The sequence below is a fragment of the Larus michahellis genome, chromosome 3 (assembly GCF_964199755.1).
Source record: "Larus michahellis chromosome 3, bLarMic1.1, whole genome shotgun sequence".
Classification (NCBI taxonomy): domain Eukaryota; kingdom Metazoa; phylum Chordata; class Aves; order Charadriiformes; family Laridae; genus Larus; species Larus michahellis.
The window spans coordinates 101,630,121-101,652,999 of NC_133898.1; the positions used below are offsets into that span (position 1 = coordinate 101,630,121).

General features: G+C 35.5%; 1 protein-coding gene across 1 annotated transcript in view; it reads left to right on the top strand.

The window, feature by feature from the left end:
- The window catches only part of EYS (eyes shut homolog), an 875,293-nt gene that overhangs the window by 75,509 nt on the left and 776,905 nt on the right, over positions 1–22,879 (top strand). The window contains exon 6 of the mRNA XM_074581469.1: positions 15,412–15,571. Within this exon, the coding sequence (XP_074437570.1) occupies positions 15,412–15,571 (160 nt within the window). The remainder of the gene's footprint in view (positions 1–15,411; positions 15,572–22,879) is intronic.

Genomic DNA, 22,879 nt, shown 5'->3' on the forward strand with positions numbered 1-22,879 from the left:
AGCAAAGGCCGCATGCGTAACCAAAGGAAAATCAAAGATTTATTCCCATCAGCAGGTGATGTCCAGCCACTTCCCAGGAAATAGGGCTTCTGTACACATAGTGGTTGCCCTGGAAGACAAATGACATAATAACGAATCCCCCCTGTTTTAGCTTCTATCGCTGAGCAGACATCATGTGGTATGGAATACCACTTTGGTCAGTTTGGGTCAGCTCTCCCAGATATGTCCTCTCCCAAGATCCTGCCCACCTCCAGCCTACTGTTAAGGGAGGAATGTTGCAGAGACAGCCTTGATGCTGTGGGAGAACTGCTCAGCAGTGGCCAAAACACTGATGTGTTAACAACACCCTTCTAGCTGCCAAAAAAAGCACAGCACTATGAGGGCTGCTATGGGGAAAGTTAACTCCATCCCAGCCAGACCAAACAAAAATGTGTATGGCATACGCAGACATCAAAGTGAATAAAACACAAAATAGTTAACACCCAAAATTTTAGCAAAGCAAACAAAAATTGGATACCAAATTTTTGTGTAGTTAGTAAGCTTGCTAACATTTACTGTTAGACACAAGCAAAATAGGTATATAACAGGAAAACTTTTTATAAATAATCCTCAAACTTATACACCAGTATAAGATATGATACTTTGTTAGGAGACACTGAATTAGGCTATAAGATGGAGCTAAATGACCTGTCACGGCAAAGGTTAATTTTTTTATGTTTAGACTTTGATTCCTACAGAAGTTAATGGTATGGTATGGTATAGCACCTGTTAGAAAACTAGTATGATGGGACTTTGGGACTGAAAAATAAGACTGAGCAGACGAAAGGAGGAAAACATGACAAATACTGAAGAGCCAGATACAAATTACTGGAATTTTCTGATGAAAATATACATTATACTGAACCACAGTTGAAAATCATGGCCCTTTTCCTTGACAGTCAGTCTGTGGTGGGGCATCTTTATTTGTAAGCTAAGCAGTTGTACATCAATTATAGGTTAAACTCTCTTTGAAGACACAGATAACTATGGATTCTGTCCAGCCAGTTTTTTGCTTCTCTTAGTTGTAACTTTCTTGATCAAAATTTATTTTTTCCCCATAGAAAATAAGTATTTTCAGTATTACCAGAAAATCAAACACTCACGAGTGATTTGAGAATTCCAGCTGAGAGAATTAATTTCTTTTACATAAGCAGATTTGGAAGTACTGAAACATTCAATGCATTTGTGTAAGTGGTACTAAGCAGTCGACCTCAAAACAAAACAAAACAAAACAAACAACCCCAAAACAAAATATTTTTAAAAAAATCAAGGTGTTGAATCTTGAAATCTAATAAAAAAAATATTTTTGTTCTGAAATTCATCTCTCATTTAGTTTCAAAGAGTAGTAAATCCTTAGAATTGAAACAGTATTGTGGGGGTTTTTTTTCAGTATTTCTGGAAGCTATTGGCACAAGTCATTGATCACTAATTAGTATTAAATTATAAGTAATTGTAATGATAATGGTTACTCTGCTTACATTTATTATATTTAGTAATTTATTACATGCTTCTAAAATTATCTCTGTCGATTAAGAAATCCCTCTGACTAATGTATGTCAACTTTCTGCAAGATAATAACGCTTAGTTACAGGAAGCATTTATGGATGATGCGGTTGTGTCAGATAAACATGGGAATTATTACTTCGTAGGAAATGGAACTTCTCCTTGCATTTCATATTCTCATATTTCATATTTTCATATCTCAATTCTCATTTCTCATATTTCAGAGTACAGCTGTAATAGTAACAAATAATTTCCTTTGTTCTTTCCTTTGTTGCCCATCATCCAAAGTCATGATGTATATATTGAGACAGGATTTCTCAATAGAAAAATAATATGTAGTTGAATAATTAATTCTAGTTAACATAGCTTAATGAAAATGGTTCACATCAGAAAAAGCAGATTTAATGAGATGACAAAATGGATAGTGATGGAGAAATATTTTCTGCTGCAATTCACTCATTAAGCAAAATAAATCATTTAATGGAGCCAGTACAATTCAAAGGAAGAAAAAATTTGAATCTTGGTGGGTTTAGCGAATCAACTGTATTGAAACAGGAAAGTTTTAGTTGCATGTTCTGCTTTTTGTATCGCACATACCACCCTGCCCCCATCCAGAAGAAGCAGAAGATAACAGTTTGCGTAGCTAGATGTGTATGTTATGCCAGCTGCCAAGATGACTGTAAAAGAGCTTGACTGCTGTCTAAGATAAATTTTGGATCATTTTTTTTTTTTAATTAGGAAAAGTATAAACTGATTAAAATATTATTATTATATTATTTGGCTTATAGGCTTAAAGATCTGTGAAGTAGTTGTTATTCCAATTTTAAAATTTTACTTAGATTTATTTGTAAATCACATGAAACTAACTAAAAACTGAGTGAATTGTCAAAGAGGGAAATAATTATAAATTGGGAATTATTGTCCCCTATGACTGTTTTTAATGGACCTCATGGCAATTTAGGTTTCGACTAGTGATTTGTAGTACTTTAACGTGGTAGAAAATACAAAACTCTTTCTGCTGAAATGTGCAGATGACCACAGAAAAAGGTAGTGTAGTTCATAATAAGCCAATCTGATCAGGATTTCTTGGTAGGCTAAGCTAAGGAAAAAGTATATTCGGAGACGCAAATGCAATGCTGTATGCACAGGAAAAAGAATGTGAGCTACATAGAAGTGACTGTTTCCTGATAGTCAGCGACAAAGACGACAGCTTTGAGCTCAAGGTAGATATTAAATTTGACACCACGCTATTGATGAAGACAGAAAGACAATCCCTGTAGTCGTAAATAGAGCACTTGTGTATGGAAGCATTTTTAAGTGGTCATACTTCAGTGACTGTCAGTGGAGGGTACATCATAGGTAGTTCTATCATATAAATTTTTTTAACAAGGATGAAAAACTGGAAAACTCTATTAGCAACGAGTTTTATGGAAAAACAACACTTTAAACCTATATTCTCAAACACATGTACAGATACACAAAGTTAAGCCAGTCCAGGGGCAATTAGTTTTCTTCGGAAGAAAAACGGAGGAATTATTGTATTTAAAATTTTTAACTCCAGGTACCAGAAAATGTTGAAGCCCCATTAGCAAGGAAGTGCTAACCGTATTGTGCATAAACTGTGCAGCTGCTTCTTCTATGCACTACGGATTATACCAGGAGCATTTTCAAAAATTCTTAGCTAATAAAATATGGTTTAGAGCAGTGTATTAGCAGTTTTCTTTTAGATCAAAAGGCCAGGTCATATCTGTGCTGTCCTAGTGAGTAACTTCAGCAGACATTAAGTTTCATGAGGACCTACTACTGTGGGATCCAAAACCCCAGATTCCCCCAGAAGGCTGGAAAACTTACTGTGGACTGCTTCTAGTAGTCAATGCAGCAAACTCGTTCCACTGATATTAAACAGTTGGGAAAAGGCTCTATTTCCCAGAGTTGCCATAAATAGTCAAAACATTTAAAAATCCCATTCTATTTGGATGCTTACTTTGTTAGCTAAAATTAGCTAGTTTCTAAAATACAGAAAGACAATATTGCAGTTTAAAAATTGGGATATAATTTGAACATATCATTTTAACATGTGGCAAATAGAGTGTTTGAACATTACAGCTCTTCCTCTTTCAGAACTACTGCTATGTAAAATTCCATTGTTTAGTATTGATTTGTCAATTATTGCAAGAACAGTGCTATTGAATTTCTCCCCTTTTGCAGCTGCAATTTTGGAATAACTTTTAAAAATCTGTACAATCACTGTTGAACTTCTGAAGAAAATATAATATAGCTTATTTTTCTTTGGTATCCATCACCTAGGAAAATTTTTAATTAATACTATCCTGATTTGACAACTTTATCCTAAACACCTCTGCCTACTCAGTATTAGAAGACAGGGTCCACTGTTTTAAGGAAAAAATCAAATTATAACAGGTTTAACATAAACCATACTTTTACAGTTACTAATGTATGAACCAATTGCAGATTCCAGCAGAAGTTTATTCAATAAAACTATTCAGCTGCATTGTTTTGACAATATGATAATCTGCTTCTTAAAAACAATTTTTAAAATATCTGCCCAGAGAGACACATTTCAATAGACATTTCTGTTCTCATGGCAACTTTTATTTTTCTTAAATGGATTTTATAAATGAAAATTCAGTGTTCTTAATTTGCAGTTGACAGTATTTCCTCAGTGCTTTTAATCTGAGCGTCTAAAGGAATTTATGGCTATAGATATCTGTTATCCTTATCTTTTTGTGAAGATGGGGAAAGATGAACAGTTCCCAAAGGACAGCTGACAGGGAAGAAAGAGCTGTTGTTTCTTTCATGCTGATCATACTGCTGCCACATACTAACCACCTGGGAGAATGTAGTGGTTTGGGTAGAGTTATCCCAGTGAATTAGACTTGCTCCAGCAACGCCTCTTGCACAAGGAGACTGGGCAGTAAAAACAGGTAAAGAGGGAATGCAAACAAGGAATCACCTGGGGACTTTAAAGCTTGCCTCTAGGTCCCAAGGGGGAATCAGGTACCTAACTATCTATTTATCCACAGCAAGTGGCTTAGATCAAGGCAAAATAATTATCCCTGCTTAAGATCCCATTTTTTTCCTGAATTATTAGTATTAAAGTTTAAAAAAAATATATAAGATCAAACTGATACTGAAAAAAAAAAATAAGCAATTTAGTGTAAATTTTGAGGACAACAGAACTGTCAGTTACCAAATTTTTGAAGATGAGCAGTTTCTAAAACACAATATTGGGAAAATCAAGAGTATGAAGAGCCAGGTTTCTGGCATACAAGCTTTCTTCACTCTCTAGGCAGAAACAAAAGATTAAGTTCTTTGGTTTCAACCACTGAATTGCATAGAATTTACAAAATACATAGGCCAGTTATGCCAACCCACAGAACTGCACTGAAGCAAAAGAAGATGGAGCCCTACAGCAGTTGCAAGCAGGAGATTTGGAAAAGCTGCACACTCTCTCTTATTTCTGCTCTGCCATACACTTCTTACGGAAGGGCATACAGATTAAAAATGCATTCAACCTTTTGCAGGGTGTAAAAATGCTGGTTTACAGCATTATTTTTTTTCCCTAACAGTTCCATGCTATGTTACGAGCAGCTGTCTTTCAACTTATACTGTTTGCATAGTGTATCCAAGTCCATTTTGTCAATATGCCTTTCTCCCATTATCCTGACAAACCACTGATTCGTGCAAAGCTATGTGCTTACAGCTGACAAAGGAATTGGGTTATATAGGTGCAAAACCTGAAACTGAAAGACGAAGTGAAAGCAATGCCATTGTAAGGTCCATTACCATTTACATGCACTACACTTGAGACAAGGACTAAGCAAATCATACATATTGCTTGAATAGCAGGGCTGTTTTGGCAAGCAAATAAACACTACAGCAGCGTTAAGGAAAGAGACAATAATCTGTGTCATCATTATGAGTTCTACAATTACACCTACTGTTAGTCATTCAAAGCAAATATTTAAATTTTCTTTGAGAAACTGTACTGACACTGAAATGTGAAATTTTATGTTGGAATCATTGTCAATGGACGTCCTGCTGCCTTCCAAAAGAGCAGCAGGAATTGCTGCTTATTTCTGGCTAGTGTTCATACAGTGCTGTGGAAGTAGATTGGGCTGTTAAGGGGGAGTGAAGCTAAGCAAAAAGAATTAATGTTTTTAACTTCTGTAAGTAATTTGCAGAATATGTGTTCTGTAAACATCAGGTGTTTGCCTATGCCTGGGGAATACTGATTCATAAAACCTTGTACGTATAAACCAAAACCAAATCAGAGAACACCTAATTACATACCAACATGCATACCTTCAGACAATTGCTCCCCAGACACTCAATTTTTTCTTTGTTATATGGACATGCATTTAATAGTGTATATCAAATAGTATGATCCACTGCAACAGGGTAGAAAAATTAATATAATAGAAAAGGTTGGTATCTAAAATCTTGCTCTGCAGATGGTTCTGTGGCTGTTCAAGTTATATTCTTTTGATCCTTTTCCTCACAATCATATATCAAGGCCAGCACTGTTATATTTGGAGTTTTATGGTGATACTGAGATATTTCAATAACAAAGTGTGGACTGAAATAGTATATGGTTGATAAAGTAAAATTGTGAGTACAAATGAATAGTCGGTCTCTGGTAAAACAGAAGAGGCTTACATAGTAGTATAAAGAACTGTCCTCACCACAGAGAATATGTTCCTTTTGTGGGGGGACAGGTAGATGAGGGAGAGAAGAGAGAGGAGAAAGGAGGGAACCTCTCCTTCTCCTGTGATTTTTCCCCATGTCAGAAAGCCGGTACATGGTACACATTCAACAGAACTTGTGCAGAAATTACACTCAGGCAGACAAAGCTCCAAGTTTCATCCCTAACCAGATGAGGTTTGCCCTTGTGGGTGCACAACCAGACCCGCCAGCCAGCTGTCAGGCTGGGAATCAATCTGCTTCTTTTCAGAAGAGTGGCAAGCAGTGCCAAGCCCTGCAGGCCTGCAGTACACCCTACATCAGCCTCAACAGCCTCTGTGCAAACTCCGCTGCTGCTGTTCCCCTTTGCCGCTTTGTAAGTTCTTCCCTGAGGAGCACTTGCAGTCCTAATGCTCTTTGATAATACTTTATCCCCAGAAGTCTGACTAAATTTATAACCCAGAAGTAAAGCATCTGTATGCAGAATTAGCAATAATCTCCAGAATTGAGCTACATCCATCACACTGCTTAGATCTCGTAGCCCTAAGAAGGCCTCAGACTTATTCTTAGAAAAGCCATTTGCATTTATTGCATGAGAGGAGAAATAAGCTCTAGATAACATATCCAAAATGAAGAGGAAGTACAGCTGAGAGAAAACATTACCTTGTTTAACAAATGCAGTTCTTTAAAAAATACCCAACACACTAGGGCTCTTTGAAAGCCCTCTGCACTGTATCAATCAACATTTGTTTTATGAGTATAAAAAAGCCATAAGGAAACAAACATTTAATATGTCTGGCATACTATATATTAAAGCAGTTGGTTGGAGTGATAAAATTGTTATGAATATTTATAAGAGCTCTACTAGCAATGCTAGAAGCAATGAAAATTGGCACTGCAAAATCTACTGCTCTCAGATGCAACTTTTATACTTATGTACAACATATAAAATAGATTATTGTCATTTTCCTTTTAAAAAAAATCTAGTCTTTACTACTGTTTTCTCCCCATGGACTATGTGAGCAATAGTTTCATCTCTGTGAAGCCACTTTGCCACTGTCATTAATTCTATTGATGTCTCTCCCGTATTTGTCCTTCCAGCGGACTGTTCAAACAGCAGTAGTTCAAAGTCAGATACTTCCATTAGGGGCTAGTTTTGCACAAGTTAATTAGTCCATTTTCTTCCACACAATAGCAGTAATTCTACAGAAGAGTTCACATAAATTTTAAAATGTCCTATACGGTTTTGCACTTCTTCAGTATTTAATTTGAACTTTATCAGAACAACCTTTTCCTGCTTTTCTTATGCTATTGAAATAAACAGCATCAAAGCACCCTAGGTACATTTCATATGTGCTGTTAAGTATCTCTGAGCAGCACAGAAGCTAATGAACAGTAGAATTCTTCATGTAATAAACTAAGCATCATCTTGCTTTCCAAAAGTTAATTTAAATGAAAAATATTTAGCTGAAGCTCTGATCATGTAATACCTTTACACTGTTTTATACAATGTGTCTTAATTGACCTACTAGAAGGGCATATAACATTAATACAGAGTAAAATACATAAGAAATAACCAATAGGAATGTTTTGATTCATTTCTAAATGAAACTTCTATGATAAAATGAAATAGTAATTTTAACCCATTGTCAGTAAAGTAAACAAAAGGACAAGACAGCAAAAATAATGAAAAATAAAATACACAAAATTGGTAAATATTACAATGAAAGATGTGCTACATTGTTTTTTATTGATAAAATGTAATGCCATTTCTATGAATCGTGTGCAGAGGAAAAAAATTAGATAATTCTGAGATGGTAAAAGAGGCAATAATATAAGTTTTAGACAACAGGAATGGAAAGACAAAAATACCTTACGAATTTCAAGGAGAAAGGAAAAATAATCTTAAGCAATCAGTGTTCATATAAGAACAGTAGCAGTATTTCTTATTACTTTTGTACTATGAAATAGTTTCTATATCAAAGACCATACAACCCACAGTCCAGATGCTTCAATTTTATATGGAAAGAGATGAAATATATACAGGAAGATGAAAACCTGTACCTGGGTGGAATGTCCTGTTTGTGAAAAAGGGACCATATGCAAACATAAGAGTCTGTAATGCACTTCCATGTTGTAGAAACACAGAAAGGACAACGCTAACAAGAAACTATATAATTTTTTTGGTTTTCAGTAAAGAATTATAATTTTTACTGCATATAGTGGAGCCAGTATTCGTGTACGTAAAAGTTTAACATGTTGGATACTAAGTAGCTGCAATGTTAATAACCACAGCCTTTAAAAAAATAATTTTAAAAGTAATCTTTCAATGACCTAAGGTGCTAGTTATTCAGCCATATACAACTATATAAAATAATATGTTATTGCCTAACATAGCAGCTAGGCAATTCAAGCATTAAAGAGAACAGAAAAGATTAATTTCATCTGGTATGAAGAAGTTTTGCAGCCAGAGGCATATTTTATTGTCTTTAGATAAGATTTTTAGCCTGTTTGCATCAATATGTATCAATGGACACAAATTGATACAAGAGATGTTCCTGCTTGATATAAGGAAAAATGTTTTCACTGTGCAGTCAGTCAAGAACTGGAAGAGCTTTCCAGAAGTGTTGTGCAGACTCCGAACTTGGATTTTCAAGGCTCAGCTGAATAAAGTTCTGAATAAAGTTCTGAATAATGTTCTGAATAAAGTTCTGAGCAGCCTGGTCTGATCTCATAGCTGACCATGCTTTGAGCAGGAGATGTTATTAGCGACCTCCTGATGTCACTTCCCCCCTGAATTATGTGATGAGTAGAACTAGGGAAGTGATAGTCCCACTGCACTTAGCACTGGTGAGGCCCCACCTCGAGTACTGTGTGCAGTTTTGGGCCCCTCACAACAAAGAAGACATTGAGGTGCTGGGACGGGTCCAGAGAAGGACAACGAAGCTGGTGAGGGGTCTGGAGAATAAGTCATATGAGGATCAGCTGAGGGAGCTGGGATTGTTTAGCCTAGAGAACAGGAGTCTGAGTGGAGACCTTATCACTCTCTACAACTACCTGAAAAGAGGTTGTAGCGAGGTGGGGAATGGTCTCTTTTCCCAGGTAACAGGTGAGAGGAAACAGCTTCAAGTTGCACCAGGGGAAGTTTAGACTGGATATTAGGAAAAATTTTTACACTGAAAGGGTTACTAAGCATTGGAACAGGCTGCGCAGGGAAGTGGTTGAGGCACCATCCCTGGAGGTATTTAAAAGATGGGTAGACATAGTGCTTAGAGATATGGTTTAGTGATGGTTTTGTCAGAGTTAGGTTGATGGTTGGACTAGATGACCTGAAAGGTCCCTCCCAGCCTAGGCGATTCTATGATTCTACAGTGTACTATATATCGATATACACATATATATCACTATATATCTATAGTGTATCATAGAGTACACTAAATAACTAAAAAGGTGATCTACAAGCAACAAAACAGAGTAACTTACAGATGATATGTTCAATTTTAATGTTTTCAATAACAATGATATTATTGAATGATGTTCTTGTTGCATAGTGTAATGTTCTTTTTTAAAATATTAATGTGATTCCTAAATATTATTTTTCCATTTCCCTTGCCAGTGCATGTGTTGACTTCTTTTATCCTCAATGCTTGAGTCAAAACTTCACTAAATTTTTCTGTCCTAAAACTATGTTAGGCAACAGTGGAGTACGTAGGTATTTAAACAGGAGCTATGCTAGGACTGGAAATTTACAATTCATACAAAATGCACAGATTTATCAGCTATTCCGCACAGTTACCTACTTCTGGTAGGTAACACAGAGTCATAGAATCACAGCATATCTTAACTTGGAAGGGATCCATAAGGATCACTGAGTCCAACTCCCTGCTCCTCACAGCACTACCTAAAACCAAGTCATATGACAGAGAGCATTGCACAGACGTTCCTTGAACTATGACAGGCTTGGTGACTCATCATCCTCTCCTAAAGAGTCTTTTCCTAGTGATAATACATGGCAATGTACATGGAAAATGTATTGAGTACATTTCCATGTCAACTAGCTCAAACTCATAGTTAAGCCTCTAAACATTTGGGGATTTTTTTGTACAGCTATACTTTCATTGTTAGTAAACAATCATAAACGTGAAATGTTATATCAGACTATGAGATATCAGTGCCCTTTAGTCTCTCCCACCTGAATAAGGTGTACAATCAACACATTAAACATCACAATAATACTTTGCAACCAGAATTCCCTTGTTCCCTTTTTCATCTTGACACTTCAGCTGAATATATCTAAAGTCATTAGGCAGCTGTGCAAAATTAAAAATAAAGTTTTTATCTGGAATTTTCTATTTTATGAATTTCCCTTTCCAGTGTAGAAACTGGTGGTTCAGGATTTTCATATCTTAACTGAATCACAAAAAGCATCCACAAAAACTTTACACAAAGAATTATTTTTTTAATGAATCACATGGCAACAACTATCCTCCAAAGAGAAATAACAAGTAGAGTGAAAGCAGCATCTAATGTTTCTTTTGTGTTGGTTGCATAAACCAACCAAAATAAGGTAGAATATTTTTTAACAGTTTTCAAATTGAAAAATAATTGCACTGATTTTCCAAATAAGATGTTCTGATGGTTGCGTGATCTTCAGCCAACAGGAATTAAGCTGGCTTCCCAGAGTAGCAAAGGATTGTGATAATAGGCATACTCACTGAAAACTAAAAAACTCCAGCTTCGATTATTCATAATTAGGAGCAAATTAAGCAAACAGACAAACAAAAAGCTTATGTAACATGAGTTAATGAGAAATAGAAAAATGAAGTAGTGATTGGGTCTTTCAAAATTTCAACTTCTTTTTGATTCTCATGACTCAACTAATCTAACAGATGGGTTGTTTTTGGGTAAAAGGAAAACAGGCCCTGAGCCCTATGAGTCCTAAAAATAATCAATAACCTAAGAAAGAAATCTGGACTGAATTTTACTACTGTACTTTTTTATTATTTATTTTATTATTTATTATACTGTATTATACTTTTATTAAAATTGTAGGCTAAATATTCACTGCAAATGGAACAACAGGTACCTTTCAGACATGGTCTTCTCTCCCACCAGTCCCCATATTTTGTGGTTTTATAATAAAACAGTACTGTATATACTGTCTATGTGTTTTATAATAAAACAGTACAGTATATACTGTCTATGTGAAAGCTGTTCAGACCTACACCTTGCATAAAAAAGTATGAATTTAATAATATGGAACCGACAACTTTGTGTAATATTGAAATAAGTTCTTTTCCCATGTCTCATGAAAAAGCTCAAGGAATGGGCAAGTTAGCTGAGTTTGAACTATTTAAAAAAAAATAGTTAAAATCAAGCTTGTGCTCAAGTTTAAACCACTTTTCAAGGATACAGAAATTCCCCAAATCTCTTCTTTTCTGACTTCCCTATTTAATAAGGAGCTGGCCCCTTGAGATAAGGAGGGTAGCTGTAGAAAGATCCCATAAAAGTTCAGCCAACCAGCTCAGCACTGTGTATTTCTGAAGTACCTAACTTGTAATAAAATTCTTTAACCTGTTTATTAATGCCAGTAAGATCAGACACACTTTCTCCCTGTGCTGTATAAATTTTGTGGTGCCTTCAGCAGCTGTTTCCAAGACTGCACAATAAGTTTCTAGTACATGCTACAGCTTCTTGTTGATTATTTTTCATCCTTCAATATCTGCCCTTTCTTCCGCTACTGCCAAACACTCCAAAAATGCACATTCTTAATTTCCCTTTCTAGGGTATAATTAAATATTAAGAGATTTTATTATTTTATAAAGTCTGATGAAAAGAGATATGGTGTCTGCTTGAGTTATGCAAAAGTGAAGTTCATCTTCCCCCTCCCTAAATGAGATGTGCATGGATAGAATTCTACTTCATCAGAGGGCAGAGGAATACTTGTCACTGTAAAAATGTAGTTTGTTTTCCCCTCATATGTCAAAATGAAAGAATGAAAGAATGTCATCTCTATTAAAAACAATTAATTAATTCAAGTTATGACATTTTCCTGCCCAGACCCCTAATATTGTCACCTGAAATTAGGGATTTGTATGAATGTATTTGTATCATATTAGAGATGACGTACCTCCTCTCCTAATATCACTGGATGTGAATCAGTGGCAAAGGCTCTGGCCCACGTTCAGAGCGATGAACCTCTCATAACATCTGTTGATATGAGAGGTTAAACTCCAGTGGAATAGTGGCCTCGCTTACCTTTATTTACAATTGCTATATATCTATATGCACGCATTTGTTATATGTCATAAAAGAAGGCTCATTCTAATAAAAATTCTAGACCATTCAAGGTCTAGAGAGGGTGAGAGAGGAATGGAAAAATAGGTGACTCTTCTTGCTAGACCAGTCCCCTGAAGGGACTCTGGGCTTCCTAAAAGATATTTGAAGAATCTGCAGAGCTAGACTGCCACCTGAGAGATCCTCGCTGAAAAAATTGACCTCTTCTGCACACTGCCCAAACTGCACTGCCAACACATGAAAGAAAATCCATTCTGGACAATGCATGCCAGAGCAGCTGAAGACGTTCAGGAATTATTATCATCACAGTAGACAGGATACTACGGCTGTAGTAGCAGAAAGCTGAGCCTCCTTTGTGGGTCCCTTAGCAGCTCAGATCTGGGAGAAATGAGTAACAGAGATCAGCCACTTCAGCAGCCATCAAGAACTAACAGGGTAATAATGGCTCATATAACACAAGCAGGATATGGGGAACTGAATGCCTCCAGTTACATGTTATGCCAACTCCAATATACTCTAACTGAGATAAAGTTGTTAAAGGAGAAGCCTGACCAGAGCATTTTCACTGAATCCTTGCAGTCTGTGGATTGAGAGAGGAAATCAGGTGTTCCCACACCAGCATCACTTAAGAGCTATAAAAATGAAATTTCTGCCCTTGGAGTTTCCAAACCTCTAACAGTGTGGAACATGTTAGGCGGGATATCCACATGACAAAGCAATGTACTGCCATTGTGATTCAGCTCCAGGATTTTCAATCAGTGTGTGTTACAGCAGTATTTGATATAAATGTGGAAGCAGACTTAAAAAAACTACCAGTAAATAATTCTACCTCTCTTTTTTCTTATTTTTTTTTCAGAATAATTTGCAAGACAGTAATATAATGCTTGAAAAAAAAAATGTTTAGCCTGTGCAATGACAGATATAGTAAGTTAAGACCAACTCATTTTCTCTGTTTATGCTAAAAAGTCATTCTCACACTCTGGTGTATTGTAGGCTAATGAATCAGTGTTGTAAACTTTAGGTCCTTAGCCGTTCCAGGCATGGCAGAATTTATTGACAGCTATAGAATTATCCTCATTTAAATTTTTGTACACAGTTTGAAGTCAAAAGAACATAACCTTCTCTTTTATCGAAAAGAGATGTATTCTAATTGGAAGCAGGATGTGATTAAAAAGATCTCCCCAAGTACGTCCCTTAATCCAGTTCACTAAGTAGCAACACGTTTGTTATCTATGAACTGAATTTCTTTATGTTCTTTGCTGTTATTTTCTTTCCAGTTTGAGTGACTTCTACAGTTTCACTTAGGCACACATTTTACATGCAAAAAAAAAGTAGTAAGATTATTTTTTTCCCTGATATTAAGCTAAGGTTTTTATTTTCTGTATTTTAAAAATTTTCATAGCTGCATCAACATAGGAAAATAATAATACTACTTTTTTGTCATTTGGCCAAACAACGTGTGCTGAGTTCTTTAAATCTTTCGTCATAAACCAGTCACTCAAGTTCCTAATATTGAGAATATCTGTAGGAAAAACTGATAAAATAAACAACAGCAAGGATATGCACATCAGTTCTACTCTATTTGTGTAATGAGTGGAGAAAAAAATCTGAGGAGAAGGAAAAAAAAACCATAAGAGAATATGTAAGACAAAAATTGAAACCACTCATACCCAGTTTGATCTCTAAATTTTGGGTTGAGTTGGGGTTTTCTCCATATATTTTAAAAGTAGCAGAGCACCCTATACACATGAACATCTTCATTTTGCAAGTCATCTTACCAGGCAATTGAAAACTGAAAAAAAAAAAAAAAAAGGTTATTATACCAGTTTTCAACAAGCAGTATGCTGTTGCGGTGATTTCAATTCAGCTTAAAAACATGACTTAATGTTGGTGGAAAGCTCTGGCTTAAGCATCGCTGAGACTTGTCCTTTAATTATCCTCAAAACAATTCAGATGTAATCTGGAAATAGTGATTTAATTCCTGAATGCTGTCTTGCCAGTAATATGTTTCACCCCAGGTGCAGCAAAGCCACTTTGCTAGATGAAAAGTAAATGTAGTTTCCACAACAACTCACTCTCTGGCATATTTTCTCCACTCTGAGAACATATTTTTTAAGTGAGTATGTATCCACCAGGAAGAGGGTTAAACTTAAGTGAACTTATTTGAAGTAGCTCTTTTTTGCAGAATGGACTTAATAAAATATTTAAAGAAAGAAAATACGGGTTAAACAGTTTTAATATTGTAAATAGTAATGTTTAGTGACTGAGCAGACAAAACGTCAATGACAATTTCCAAATAAATACTGTCCTTATGAGCAGCTCTAGCCTTCTACATAAAAACTTCACTAGATAGTTTCAAACCTTCCCCTTTCCTCAGAAGAAATTATTTTTATTTATTTTAGTTAACAGATAGGGTCAGAATGTATAACAGAAGCTCCATATTATGTTTTCTCATTACTGGTTTGCCACTGTTTGTCTTGCAGGCTGTGTTAGTATCACTGCCTGGTTTTTCCCTCACTCTAGGCCTTTTAAATTCTTTTTTCACACATAGTTCTTCTTTTCCTGCAGGCAGCTCCATCCATCAGAGCCAGTAATTATCTCTGCCATTTCCTCCTACTCATGCGTCCTCTTTTCCCACATTTTTTCAACCGACATGGTAGATGAGTTCTGCCTCTCAACTGTTTTATCATCTGCAAATACAGGCATGAAGAATAGTCTCAGCTGGATGCAACACTGCATTCTACAGTACTTTCACTCAGCAGTAAAACATAAGGCCCAAAGAAATTCCTACAAAATTTCACATTACATTTTCATTTTGTGTTTTCTTTGTTGTTGTTTTTTGTTTGTTTGTGTGTTTGTTATATCTAGTGTCTCTGTGCACCTGGATGGACAGGAGAATTTTGCCAATTTGCTGAAAATGCATGTTTAATTTACCCAAATAGTTGTCCTGATGGAGCAACTTGCATTGATAAGAGCCAACTGAGAGACCAACCTTTGTTTCAGTGTTTGTGTCCTCATGATTTCACAGGTAAGTCATATACAAATCATGTAGAAGTTTGTAGTTTTGTTTCCTTTTAAATATTCAAGTGTTCAATGCTGAATTTTCAAAAATAAGGAATCGAGAAGGGCTTGGATGAGTAATCACATTTCTCTGCATTTTCTGTTCTCTGCTCTGATGCCTACAACATCTAAATCTAACTTACAGGTTACTTCTGAAGCTTACACATGAAGATTATAGTAAGAACAGACCCAGAGTAGGCTTCAGTTTAAGCGACTAAGCGTATGCCTACACGTAGAAGTTCTGCACGCGAGCTAGATGTCTGTGTTCTCATTGTAGTTCTTGGAGATCTAATTAATGAAAGCAATGAAGCGCAGGGAGTTTGTTAGTTTGTATCAGCCTGAATTTGTTCAGATAACTTCAGTAATTTTTCTGAGAGTTGAATCCCACCTCCTATTTTAATTCCTTGATGGGCCACTGATGACTTATGAAACTTTATTTGGGGTGGGGATAACTGATTCACTTTACTTGACCTTAAAAGTCTAAAGTAATGTAAGGTGTAGTAAACAAGTCTTCAAGGCTCCTTGTATCATCAATGACTAAGTGTTTTCAGAGGGGAATTAAGATCACCTGTGTTAGATATTGGTCAGTGGATGGAACACTTTCTTCAGGAGTGGTTTCTCTTTTATTAGCTACAAAAGCCTAGAAAAATAGCTTAGATTAACCACATTGGTTCTCAGCTGGCAAGGAAAACGATTTCTAATTTTTCCTGCAGCCTTAGCCTTTAAATAGAAGCTCATTTAAGTTGGGTTCTGCAAGCCTTCGCTAATCTTTGGTTAGAGAGGGCACTGAGAGAAGCATTGAATGGGATTCACTCCAGTTTTAGGAAATATTAAGGAACCAGGTACTAGCCATATGTATATCAATTTCAAAGTAAGTGCCAAAAAGATTAATATAACTTTTAAAGTAACCCATTGAAAGATAGAAACTTAATATTTATTACCTGAAGAATGAAAATTAAATTAATCTAAAGAAATGCTATTAATACACAGAGGAAACAGACTTTAAATCTACTGACATTGAAAAAGAACCCCAGAGAGTAGTAACTATCAACCTCTGTTTTCACTTTCACCTTGTCACCTGTACAATTTTCTTTTTTTCAATCTAATCTTGGGTTGTTTTTTATTGGTGTGACAACCAAAATTATGGATTTGTTAATAAAAGTAATGTTTCACTGCAATACTTCAAGGCTTTTGAGATAATAATAATGTCTCTGCTGTACGACATAATCATAAAACAAAAGTCTGACAGGCTACAGTAAACGGCAAGAAATGTAGGTAGTTAATACAATTTAACCTTAGTAAATACTAAGTTATGACTGAGTTCAAGTGGAAGCGATTTCAGTGTTCAGGGACATATTACTATAAGGTCAAGATTCTTTCCTTAGTGGGATCTCATTGTAAGATGTTCTTTATGTTGTAATACATTTATGTTTGTTTTTTTTACTTCTTTCTATTTTTAAATAAGTTACTTCTTAACTCTTGTTCCATAGCATTTTTCATTTATACCTATTTATTGTTTCATTTATGTGTCTGGTAAGAGACAGAAGGAAGAACAATGCAGTGGCAATTTTGGCATGTTTACTTGACTCTGAATTAAATAGCATCTGCAACCAGAAAGGCTATTGCAGCTTCACATCTAATTGTTCTTAATTGTGTTTACAAATTATAAACACTACAGCTGCAGCCTTTGCATTAACATTTAAATCATATTTGGAGTAGACTTATCTTAGGGAAAACAAAGTATGACATGATGTAACATTCTCAGCTGTGAAAAGCAGGACTTTGATTTTAAAAGTACTAAAACCAGTTCATTTTGGTTTCATAATATTTAATGAAGAAAGAGTGGATAAACTTAGCATATACACACTAATGCAATTTTAAACTACATTTATTATTCCTGTTTATATGTAAAATACATTTTGGATAATTGACTCAGAAAAATATCCATATGTTTAGTTTAAATGTTCAAGGGAGAGAATAAAACATATATAAAATATAGGGGGTTTTGTTGATTAAATGTCATTACTTTTGTGTTTTCAATTACCTTCTACAGTTAGTTCCTTATTTCGCTTTTCCTTTTTCTGTTCTCTGAAAGTGGATAAAAACCTTTGTACCTACAACAGTGCATGTAACATGGCTTATGACATTGAAATGAAACAATCCATGTCAGCGGTTTCTCAGGTTTTGCACAGTAGACCAATTGTCCTTGAAGAAGCTTCCTCTAATTAATTACTATCTTTCCTTGTGTGTAGAGCAATCATATTGGCAGGAATTGATTGGGCATGTTAGACACTTCATTTAGTTGGTAGAAAAGTCCTTTAATTAAAATAATCTTACTGCTGCTAAAATGAACTGCACCCCAAGCAAACTCACCAACTAGAATTTAAAGTACTGCTTCAATTACATACTTTTTCCTCATCTTCAAACTTTCCTTTTTGAAGATTCACTAAGTTCTCTCACAGATTTATCCACAATGTATGTTTTCTCTTTCTCTTTGTTTTATTGCGTTGAGACAGGGCTGCTAATTTCTACAAGTACATGGGAAATGAATATAAACCAATTTGGATGAAGCTTAGTTAGGGCAAAAGGCAAATGGTTTTAGCTAGACCATGGGTCCTTACAAAGATTTCTTACCTAACAAGATACCAAGCTGAATTACATGAAAACACAACAGTTCCACTCCATCTGGAGCGTTCCACTCTCCTAGTTGAGGTAAAAGGATAAAGTATGCAGTCCAAAGATAAGAATAATACATTAAGCCATGCTGGCATAATATTAAATTTGAAGCAGATAAACTCTAGAACACGAAGTGAAGGGTAATGTCTGAAGTTGCACCATACCTGTGGGAACTCCAGGCAGACTGTGACCTATAGCAGTTTAAGTCAACATTTTTTCTCAGTCTTGATTTCCACAAGAAATAGTAAGACTTCTGAAATTTTTATGCTGTGGATACTTTTTTTTTTTCTTTGGCATTTTTCTTTGGCATGCAGCAATTGCATGAAAAGCCAAAAGATTATGAAAATGTTCTACCTGATATTTCAAAGAGAAATATAATATAAGCATTTAAGTTCTGGCTGCTTTTAAAATGGAAGAAAATGTTCCAAATTCACGGGGATAATTATGAATACCTTCATATTTCTTAGTATTTCAGTTTGCAGTTTAAGTCTCTGTACAGTGAATATATTTGACCTATATGAATAAGAAAGAATTTTGAAAGAATTATTGTCCATCGGAACAACTATGTATACATGGTTAACTTAATTAAGTAACTGGGATTAAGTGTGTCTGAAGAAATTATCATGGATGAAATTACACAGAAAACATAATTAAGCAAAACATTTACCTGTTTTACCATGTTCAAGTAAACCAACCCACCACAGTATTCTTATACCAACCTGAATGTTGACTTTCCTCTTTAAAGTATGGATAATCATGCTTAATCAGCTATTGCTTACTTTTTTTCAGACACAATGTACCTCATCATTAGCCAACATAGTCCACTGTATCTTCACTGATGCTAGAATTATGCTTACATATGAAATAAGGCTTTCTTATGCTATTTCTCAAGCTCTATGTTCAGTAGTTATTCCTTCTCAAAAAAAAAAAAAAAAACCAACAAAAAAAACCCCAAAAGAAAACAAAATAAAACAAAGCAAAAAAAAACCAAATCAAGCCAAAACCAAAAAAAACCACCCAAAAGCATTCTGTTGAAATACTATATACAATACTACAATGTAACAGAATGAAGGCACAGTTTCATCTGTGTTATTGATACCTGTTATTGAGGTATATTTTTCCTGTGACATAAGCAGTCTTCATAAGCGCTCTAAGACCTATCCACTTTCTTTTTAACCTGTATTACATTGGAAACTTACATTCAGCAACAACTTCTATACACTGGTCTTCACTCTGGGACTGTCTCTGAATAGCTCAGGTTTACTTTGTCTTTTTCTGAAATATACTTGCTTTCATTTCTGTTTCCTGACACATATCTCACTTTTAAAACACGTTCCTGTAAAATATTTATCCTCTTTAGATCTGTTTGTATTATATCTTTCTCCTCAGTATTTGCCATCAATTTAGTATAAACTCTGTATGTGATTAAAGTTTTGTTTAATCTACTTTCCACATCATTAATAACGTTAAATAACATTAGAACTAACAGCAATCTTTGTGGCACTCCCCAAATTTATCCTGCCATCCCAGTACACTGACATTCATCTTCACTCCAGGTTTATAACATCTCATCCTGTTCTCAATCCAGAATTTGTGTAGCTAAATAGTTAAAGTCAGTTTGCCAAGGAATTTTTATGAAACTTAAAAACACCACCTTTCTGGAACTCCAAGTGTGATACTCATTCCTCTTATTGCAAAGTATTCTTCCTCTTGGCCAGTACAAATCAGGGAACAGAGTGCTTTAGGAGCAGAAAGCTTGGCTGTGCAACTACAGGTTGGCAGGTTTGATACTCGTGAGAGCCTGCTGTTGGCCATATGATGATTGTATTAAAGACACTGGGCAGTACCCTGATTCTACGCATTCTTTAGGCAACCTCAAGCAGTCTTTCATCAAGAGGTATTCCTTACTGGACTGTACGATCTCTGGCACCTTAAGAACAATCTGTACAATGCTGCGCAACAAAGCACAGCCAAATATTTCAGTATAGCTTCAGTACAGTAAAATATTATTTCTAAAAAAGAGTAAACTTTATTTCACCTGGCTGGGTGAAGAAAGTATAGTGCATAGAGAGAAATGAATAGAAAGCAGATTCTTTTGTATAAGAGAAGAATCTGTGAGGGTGATACTGAGTCCAGAAGTAGACTAGAGCACAGAAGTTAGGGGGAGACGGATAAAGACTATATGGGAGTAAAGAGGAAAGTATAAGAATGTCTGGCATACTGTGAAATCAGCAGCAAACTCTCATCATCTAGCACAGTTAGTCTGTAGTCTTATGACATTCCTCTGAGTAAGGGAGTACCGTTATCCTTTTCTCATAGAGGGGGCATTCATATGCAGAGAGATTAAGATCCTAATTGGCTTTGTGTAATTTTAGGCAGCCCCAGCTGCAGATAGAAAATGTCTAATGAATCCAGGAGCTAAACTTACTTGTATGCTAACATTAAAAAAAAAAATATCTATTCAAAAGGCCTTTGACAGATAGACTTGTGTTTGATCTGCTTCCAATGCAAGAAAGCTATAAGTAGGGGACAACTACAGACACCTAAGGCAACAGCCCTTCCATGTTCAGTGGACGAATCAGGACTGTGCAACAAATAAAGAGTCCTTTTAATTTTCTACCAGAGAATAAAGGGAAAATACACTATCCCTTTATTCTTCAACCAAATTACAATAAAACCTATCCTAAATTGAATTATAAATCAGTTGATCAGTTATCTGTGGATATAAAACAAAACTCTGTATTGATTTGAAGTAATAGTTCTCTGCAATAACACACTACCAAGCTGTACCTAGAGCTGGCAGCATCAGAGCCCAAAATCTCAATTTGCACATTTTCTGACTTTACCTGCTGGATATTAAATTAAAACACAAACACTGTCAAGTTCCAGTTTGATGGGATTTTAAATAGAAAGTGTAGAAGATCTCTCTCAGAACACAGCATGTTTTGATTCAATTTTACCCTGACTTGTTATGTCAGAGTGTGGAGTAAGTGCATTGAAATATGCATATGTGAATGTAAATGATCTATCAATATATTTATACTAGAAATTAAACAAAAAAACAAACAAAAGCCCTTCTAACTATTAAAGATATTAAAGGTCTTTCAGATTCCCAAATAAGAGGGAAAAATCTTAGCTGAGGTGGAAGATGATCAGTTTATATAATGAACTTAAGTGGCATGACTATATAAGAGGTCAGGGCAGGGGGGATGTGTTCAATGAGGCATATGCAATTTTACTTTTATTCTAGGAATGAAAGTCTGAATGTTTGGATGTTTGACATTCATCTTGTTAAAAGCTATTTTCCCTTTTAACGTTTTACCTGACCTGTGCTGGAACTGAATATTATTCAGTCTGTCAAGCATGGTCAAAGTTTTTCAAAGGACATTTTTTAAAAGGGGGGAAAGAGAGAGAGAAAGAGAGACATGTTTGCATTGACACTGCAATCATCTGCATTTTTAAGGTAAAAAATAATAAGAGTCAAGGTAAATGTTTTATTGCTGATCTTAGTTGGATTGTTTCTTTGCTGAAGACCTTCATGTAGAGGCTACCAGCTGGACAACCATATGAGAACTCTCTTTACATTTCCATGCTTAGAAAAGTAGGTTCACTTAAATTTGAGAACAGTAATCTCCCATAGCATTTTTTCTACCTCTGCAAAGGCACAGTTGTTTAGGCTTTCTTAAAAATAATTAACTTTTTTATTATGAATGCCATTGACATCTTCATTTCAACAATGTAAACGAAAGTTGAGCGATGTACCTTCTTAAATAGATTTACCCTATAGGTGATTTGAATATGTTCTCCTGAATGTCTTATGAAAACTCAAATGTAAGTGAAAAAATATTGTTGTGATATTTTATGGTTAGACACAGAATTATAAAGCAGAGATAATTTTGGCAAATGGGAAAATGTGAAAAACTGCAAAACTAAATTCTTTGGGTTTTTTTTAATTGGAAACGTGTATAATTTTCCATCACCGGTGACAGTTGTTCTTGGACTCCTCTGAGGGCTCATACAAACCACTCATTATTTTAAAATCTGAAGGTTTGATGAAGTACCCTACTACACTATCTGGGCTCATAGCTAGGGTAGAGGAAGAATGATGACATGAAAAGCAGGTATCTGGCTGAAGAAGAGACACAGCTGGGAAGGTTACGGGTTTGAGATAACTGTCGGTACAGCTGTGAGCACACTGCCTTCCTGCAATACCCAATTCTTTGCTCTTCTTGTCAACACTGAAATTAATCCAATAAGCATCCATATAGCAATATCAGTGCTGTAGTAGTTGCATCCTCATCGTCACGGACAACCTTCATGTCCTTTAGAGAGTTTCTGTGTGATGGTTAGGGGATCCAGATGGCAGAGGAACCTGCAAGGATGGTGGTGTTTATCTAGGCGGAGTAGGATGCTCATTCTGGAAGGTTCCCTCCCTCTGTGAGTAGCTCCGTGAGTGGCTGTTCTGGAGTTCTTCATATTTCACATAAGATGATTGACTGATTCACTTCAGACAAGGAAGAATTTAAAAGGGAATGAAAGGGGATAAAACTAGACGAAATTTCTCTGTTCCAGACATGAAAAATGTTTTGCATATTCTTCT